This window comes from Monopterus albus, unplaced genomic scaffold, assembly GCF_001952655.1.
Source record: "Monopterus albus unplaced genomic scaffold, M_albus_1.0 scaffold525.1, whole genome shotgun sequence".
Classification (NCBI taxonomy): Eukaryota; Metazoa; Chordata; class Actinopteri; order Synbranchiformes; family Synbranchidae; genus Monopterus; species Monopterus albus.
The window spans coordinates 50,365-57,798 of NW_018128405.1; the positions used below are offsets into that span (position 1 = coordinate 50,365).

The 7,434-nt window shown below is 39.1% G+C and overlaps 2 protein-coding genes and 1 pseudogene across 2 annotated transcripts; 1 reads left to right on the top strand and 2 right to left on the bottom strand.

Moving 5' to 3' along the window:
* The window catches only part of LOC109952971 (olfactory receptor 6N1-like), a 15,351-nt pseudogene extending 14,631 nt beyond the window's left edge, over positions 1-720 (bottom strand).
* Positions 721-1,037: 317 nt separating this feature from the next.
* Positions 1,038-1,982, bottom strand: LOC109952972 (olfactory receptor 11A1-like). The gene has a single exon (XM_020588300.1). The coding sequence runs from the start codon at positions 1,980-1,982 to the stop codon at positions 1,038-1,040; it is 945 nt and encodes a 314-aa protein (XP_020443956.1).
* Positions 1,983-6,508: 4,526 nt separating this feature from the next.
* Positions 6,509-7,420, top strand: LOC109952978 (olfactory receptor 6N2-like). Its single transcript, XM_020588306.1, has one exon. The coding sequence runs from the start codon at positions 6,509-6,511 to the stop codon at positions 7,418-7,420; it is 912 nt and encodes a 303-aa protein (XP_020443962.1).
* The last annotated feature ends 14 nt before the right edge of the window (positions 7,421-7,434 follow it).

Here is a 7,434-nt window from a genome sequence, read left to right on the forward strand (position 1 = left end):
GCAAGAGCTATGTCATCTAAAGTAACTATATGATTAGACAGCAGATTTCTAAGGTTTTCAGGCCCAAGCACAATGACTTCGGTTTTGTCAGAGTTTAGAAGTAAGAAGTTGCAGGTCATCCAGGCCTTTAATACTTCTGTACGATACCATAAGTATCCTGGTGTATGTAAAAATATGAAAAGAACAGCGAACAGTGCAGTATTAAGTAATACAAAAACAATATAAACAGACAGTGCTACTGAACTCACACACTGACTTTTGTAAATTGAATTGTTACAAAAAATACTTTTTAAAGTAAAGGTACAGAGTTTTATATTAGCATACAGATCGACTGACAGTGCAATCTCACAAGCAGGCACAAGCCAAGCTAAAACGAGAAGGGCATTGACAGTTGTTTTTGTCATGATGGTTGGATACTGCAGGGGTTTACATGCAGACACATACCTGTCAACAGTAAGAACTCTGAGGTGGCCAGAGTGTAGTATATGAAACCTTGGAAGAGACAGGCTAAATTTGTTTTTCAGACAAAAAGTCACTTAAAAGCTTTGGGTAGGTATTAGTGCTGAAAAGAAAAGAGCTGATCAACAAAGCTGCTATGAGAATGTACATTGGCTCTTGGAGTTTTTTGTGACACATAGTAAGGCACACAATCATAGAATTACAGCAGATTATGAGAATATACGTAAGAGTTATATATGTTGCATTTAATTTACCCTCCATTAAGACAAAACCAAAAAATTATGAATAAAACAGACATACATAGATAGCCTTATAATAAGGCTTATTCATTCACAGGTTTCCCAGCAGTTGAATTTGGGCAGTGTTCATCTACATTTTGGTAGAATTTATAATGTTTTTACTAGATTCCCTGATCCTCTGTAGGTCTCATTAAACCTTACAACAAGAGCTACTACCATGTTAACATCATCAAATAAGTCACCACCTGTAAAACTATTAAATTAAAAAGTGTAGAAATGCTGGCTGCAGATGGTGTAAACCGAAACTGGTAATACATCATAATATACTTGCCAAAAAACTTAAGAGATTACAACAAAGTGATTCATTTTCAATTGACTGAACAACCTCCTGAGGTGTTTATGAATTTCTTTCATTTTTAATCCATATATAATTGGATTAAAAAGAGGAGTATACAGAACTAATTGTAAAGACATTATTAAACGTGCAATTTTTGGAAAATCTGATTCCAGTCGAACTGTAATAATATCGTATGTTATTAAAAAAAAATTGTTGATTAACACCAGCAGGTGAGGAACACAGGTCTGTGCAGCTTTGCTCCTGACTTCTCCACTGCTGTGGTAACAGATTATAAGTATCCTGCTGTATGTGAAAAGTATGAAGATCACAGGTAACACACTAAAATATACCAAACCAAATGCACCATACAGAGTTATTGTTCTTGAAGGCACACAAAAAAGTTTGTAAAAAGAATTATTACAAAAAATCATTTCAAGAGTAAAACTACAGAGCTTTTGATTAGAGCTCAGTGTTGTAGTTCCCACGACAACACATGTAGGTAAAAGCCAAGCTAAAGCCAGAAAGACACCGATCGTTTTTCTTCTCATGATGGTTGGATATTGCAGAGGTTTACATATAGACACATACCTGTCATAGGCCATGGCTGCCAACAGTAAGAACTCTGAACAAACTAAAGAATAAAACATATAATATTGAACAAGACAGGCTTGATAAGATATGATTTGTTTTTCAGATAAAAAGTCGATCAACAGCTTTGGGTAGATATTAGTGGTGAAAAGAACAGAGTTCAGTAACAAGGCTGCAATGAAAATGTACATAGGCTCATGGAGGTCATGGTGGTTCCAGATCAGGTACACAATAGTACAATTACTGTAGATTATTAGAATATATACTGTAAACAGAACCATAAAATAAAGGTATCTGTATTTGTGAAGCTCCACATGCCCACCAAAAGTTATATATGTTTCATTTAGCTCTTTCTCCATTTTATAGGTAAATTATAAAATATTGATTATTAAGACATATAACAGGAATATCTCAATAAAAAAATGAGACGTTCACTTTGAAGAATGCAAAAATGTATTAATGAATTCTCTCAGTAACAGCTTTCTTACTTTGAAATTTACTTAGTATTTGTTCATCTCCAAAACTCCAAAACAAAAAGAGAACAGTTTGAGCCTGTGAGATGTTTTTATCAGACTGCTTCAGCCTCCCTGGATCTCATTAAACTTTCCACCGAGAGTCACAGATATGTAAAAAACTTGATTAAACCTTTGAGACCACTGAAGCAGCCCTGCCAGATAATAACTCCATACCTGAACTCCATAGATTTCTGCACCCAGAGTGGCTTTGTTTTGTACCCATATTGCAGAATAAACTACATAATCGTTTCTTTGTTCTATCCATCTGGGTTCAAAAAAGCCCAATATCTGACATGTTTAGAAATAGCTTAGTATAAATTTGGTAGCAATATGGTAGTCTGAAATAAAGAATGTTATATCAGTGTAATATTTGAAATTGCTGCATGGTATCCATATCACACCTGCCAACTTGCATTTTGTGTAGCATGTACACATTTTGATACCAAAGCACACTGGTATTTGTCAGGTACACAAGCCTGGTGACACCTTGAGTTGACCTGTTGTGCAGTACTCAAACCTACACCAACCAGTATCTCTAAAAACAGAGACATACTGTACGTCTTACTGCCAAAAAGCAAAAGAACAGCTTGACCAGTCATAGTGCTGGATTCGTTTCACTTGCCTTATGTCCACCCTAGAAAAATAATTGCAAGCATGGATGACTGACAAATGCATAATGTAATTTCAGCAGATGTCTAGGATCCATAATTCAACAGAAACACTTGCTTTGATTATTTCCTTCTCATTTCCACCCAATCTGACTGGTTCCTGAAGTGAGTACAGTTATTAGACCTGGGGGAATGTGGAAAGTTGTGTTATGGTTAGTCCCCCTCGCCAGGAGGGTGAGGGAGAACTAGGGGTAGGACTCAAGGTAGCCGACCCAGGTGCTAGTACGAAAAAAGGTTTAATAGGGAAAAATAAGACAACGACAACGTAACAACAAAACAGGGTCCGTAATACTTACAACAAAGGAAGGGCAGTGATAACAAAGGAGACCAGGACGAACAGGTAAACAAACAAACTAACGGCAGGAGGCGGGGTACATGTTGTCCATAACGTGTAGCAAAGCTCCGGAGACGAATCGAAACTATGTAGTGGGGTGTAGTGTGAAGAGCGTGTAGCGCGTATGTAGTGCGATAGAGTCAAGCCAAAACGTACAGAGTCTGTCAACGTAGCATTCTATCCAAAACATGTGTACGCGTTACTTGGTTAGTTTGTTATCGTTCGTTAGGTTATGTTCGATACTGTTCGATAATGTTCCGGCCACGGCGGAGCGTCTGCCAGAGGTTTAAATAAAGGAAGAAGGTCATCATCGGGATGCACCCCAGCTGTGTGCGTTGACAAACCAGTTACTAATTACTGGAATGCAACACAGCTGAGGTGCAGAGCCCATAAAACGGAGAAAACAAAGAGACAGAACAGAGGAGAGGCAGCGGCCGCCGAGCGGCCCTGACAAGTTGAGTGACAGATCAAATGAGGAGATGGCTCTCTTGGTGATAACATGCCCTCTACGACGGTTAGTAAGAACTGATCCTAGGTGGAGTTGACCTACACCTACAGATACCATGCCCCGGGTACCAATCAGAGCCACTGGAGCTCCTAAGCGAACCATGGCACAAATTCCCACCCCCTTTTGGGGTATCTGTACAGAGAGATGATGTGCCCCACAATACCAATAAAGGCCACCACGGGCCCATGGACCAATCAATATATGGTTATCATGGATCAGGCGACTGCACCAAGTCCTATTGATATTCCCCAAGAAGACAGGGGAACTGTAGCTGGTTGTGAAGTTAAAACAGGTGTAATTACATTGCCCTGCATTTGGTCTAAACCCCCCACCACTGTTTTATTATTAATGGGAGGGTATATAAATATGGTTTTAGTATATTTTTCCCACCATAGTATGGGAGCGACAACCAGCAAGGTAATTAATACGAAAACGCCCAAAATCCCCCTGCGTGGTGGGTACCGACCGTGCCAAACCATTTTAGCTTCTTCTGCTTGGGGCTACGCGAATAATTAAGTTCCCCTGAATATAAGCAGTCCTGATTTAAGTGAATATTTACCCAATGGTGTACAAAATAGTGGGAACGCGTGCTTGGCTCTTTCAGATTGTCTGCTATAAATCTCACTCTTCCCCTGTCACTTCCTACTGTAAAGATAAATGGTCCTACTCTCACCTTCCAAAAATATCTAGTTTCAGGTGTAAAATCAGTAACAAAGGGAAACCTTGGGGGTTGGAGTAATTGTCCAAAAATATCACACTTATCCCATGCAGTAATAAAACTTAATCCTAGTACTGGTGGTATATTAGTATAGGTACTACTGTCTCTGTATTGGATTATGTCTTGGGTGTAGAGGTCCTCGTCCTCCCACGGAACTAGATGGTAAGGGCAGCTGTCACTGCTCATGTAGTCTGCCACCAGCTTGTCTGCTTCTTCTCCTGGTCTTCTCTTCAACACAACAGGGTAGACTGCCTGTGTGTCACACAGGTAAGGGGATTATTCTGCCCCTTCTCTCGCCTGTTTAAGGTCCTGGGGCTGTGACTGGCACCGGCTGGCCCCCCTGCTCCACCTTCCTCCAGGACTACCAGGACAGAGGGCCAACCAAGTACCAGTGTATGGTGAGGAGGAAAAAGAGATCAACCAGATCCTGGCATGGGGCCACCGGGTTGGCCGTCGAAGGATTGAAACATCACCCAGTGGGATAAATACCTCCTGCTCACCACCAGTCAGACAGAACTGATGAAGCCTCTTGGATGAGAGGTGAAACATCTTTTACCTAAAACTACGTCCAGATGATTTCCTCTAAGTTCTTTGTCACCTATTAGAAAATAAGCAGCTCATATTATTCAGTGCATTAGTCCAGAAGTGTGGAATTGGAAGAGAACAGTTCCTCCAGTACCAACAACTAAAATCCTTTTTTTTGCCTTGCTCTTGCACTTACCCTTCCTCACATTCATACACTTCCTTCATAACTGACTTACATAATTTGGATTTGTTTGTTTGTTTTTTTTTTGTTTGTTTTTGGCTAAAAAGTCACATGGTCCTCTCAAAATCGTCCTTCCTCTGAGCCTGGATGTGACACCATTCAATACATCAGCATCAGTACAACTTATTCTAATTCACTCCGCTGACAATGAAAATCTAAAAGGTTCAGTTCATGTTAAAGAGTAACCAGTACATATACTGGGTACAAATAAGAATTTAACTTCCTGGCACTACTATCAGGCTGATTCATTCTAACATTACTGATGCCAACATGGATCACGCTATACTTTACTGATACAAGCGGCTGATTGTACTGGGGTTCCATGTTTCTCTTAATTCTGGACATTTTTTCTGGTTTGTGCTACAGTTTTGGGTTCCTTACTCTGAGCATTTTTTGACTATTCTATTTACTCGTAGTCTGCCCTCTACTGGAGGCGAATTACTGTTGCAGCCCCGTTTAGTTTACTTTGTATTTGGTTTAGGTTTGGCTTTTGTTGTTTCCAGCTTTGACTTTCTTTGTTTTGTTAGCTATACCCCTGGGTTGTGTTTCTTACTCCATTTGGTCAGTTGTATGTCAGTTTTGGTGTCATGCTTTGGTTTTTTAGTTATATTTCAAAGGTCAGTGTTTATTTGCTATATGCACAATTAGGAAACGTGTTTCCCTGTACAATGAAATTCTTACTTTCCCATCCACATGAATGCCACAAAATACAAATGAAATATAAAGTAGATATAATACAAATATATAAGAATATAATAAGAGAATGTATGCTGTATGGGAGCAGCATTTGCAGCAGTCAACAGTCAATGTGCAATTATGCATGTGCAAACTGAGAATATAAACAGTACATCACTTATTTCCTGGTAATAACCTCTTCAGCTGTTTAGGAGTCTGATGGCAGAAGGAAAGAAAGAGTTTTTCAGTCTAGTGGTCCTACATTTCACACTTCTGAACCTCCGGCCAGAGGGTAGGAAGGCAAGCAGTCTGTGCTGGGTGTGGGTTGAACCTTTGAGTGAAAGGCTTTGCAATTTTGTTCTTCAGACCAGGCCTTTGCATCTCTTGAAACTGTTTTCCCAGCCTCTGACTAAAGCTGTATACAAGTTCATGTCTCCAGAGTTTGATGAAGCTGTTTACATGATGGTGTTTTAGTGAAGAGTTTAATGAGCTCCATGGAGGATGAAATAAACTCACTGCACAGTCTCAAACAGTTCACTCTCTGAATTCTGGAGATGAGCTGTAACGTCAAGTATCTGTAAAAGAAAAAGACCTTCCAGTCTAGGTTACATGTTAAACCAGTCTTCAGAGCAATAGTTCTGCTCTCAGATGTGACTACTGTGGCAGTTATATAAGCTTCCTCTTATTCATAAAGTTAATCAATGGAGGATGAATTAAATGTAACCTATATAACAGTTGATGGATATGTGGAAGTGGGCAAATACAGATATCTGTATTTTGTGGTTGTTTTTACAGCATATATTCTAATCATCTGCAGTAACTCTACTATTGTGTGTCTCATCTGGATTCACAAAAACCTCCATGAGCCTATGTACATTTTCATTGCAGCCTTGTTACTGAACTCTGTTCTCTTCAGCACTGTTGTCTACCCAAAGCTGTTGATTGACTTTTTGTCTGAGAAACAGGTCATATCATATTCAGCCTGTTTGTTTCAGTTTCATATCTTTTACTCTTTAGGTGGTTCAGAGTTTTTACTGTTGGCAGCCATGGCTTATGACAGGTATGTGTCAATATGTAAACCTCTGCAGTATCCAACTATCATGAGAAAAACCACAGTGAGTGTTTTCTTAGTTTTAGCTTGGATTCTGCCTGCATGTCAGGTTGCAGTACCAGCTGAATTTAATGCTTATAAAAAACTCTGCAGCTTTACTTTGAATGGAGTGTATTGTAACAATAGAATTTACGAACTTCAATGCACTGTCTCAACAGGGCAAATTATACATGATGTGGTTGTTTTGTTAAATGTTGCACTTCTCCCTGTGCTCTTCATACTTTTTACATACACCAGGATACTTATAATATGCTATCGAAGTAGTGGAGATGTGAGGAAACAAGCTGTACAGACTTGTTTACCTCACCTGATTGTTTTGATCAACTATTCCTGTTTGTGTGCATATGATGTTATTATTATTTATTTGGAATCACATTTTCCTAAAGTTGTACATTTAATAATGTCTATACAAATAGTAATGTATCATCCTCTCTTTAATCCAATAATGTTTGGACTGAAAATGAGAGAAATTTATAAACACCTCAAGAAGTTGTTCTTCTAGCCAGAATTAAAATT

Coding starts and splice junctions, on each gene's coding strand:
- LOC109952972 (XM_020588300.1), bottom strand. CDS start 1,982: ATGGAGAAAGAGCTAAATGAAACATATATAACTTTTGGTGGGCATGTG.
- LOC109952978 (XM_020588306.1), top strand. CDS start 6,509: ATGGAGGATGAATTAAATGTAACCTATATAACAGTTGATGGATATGTG.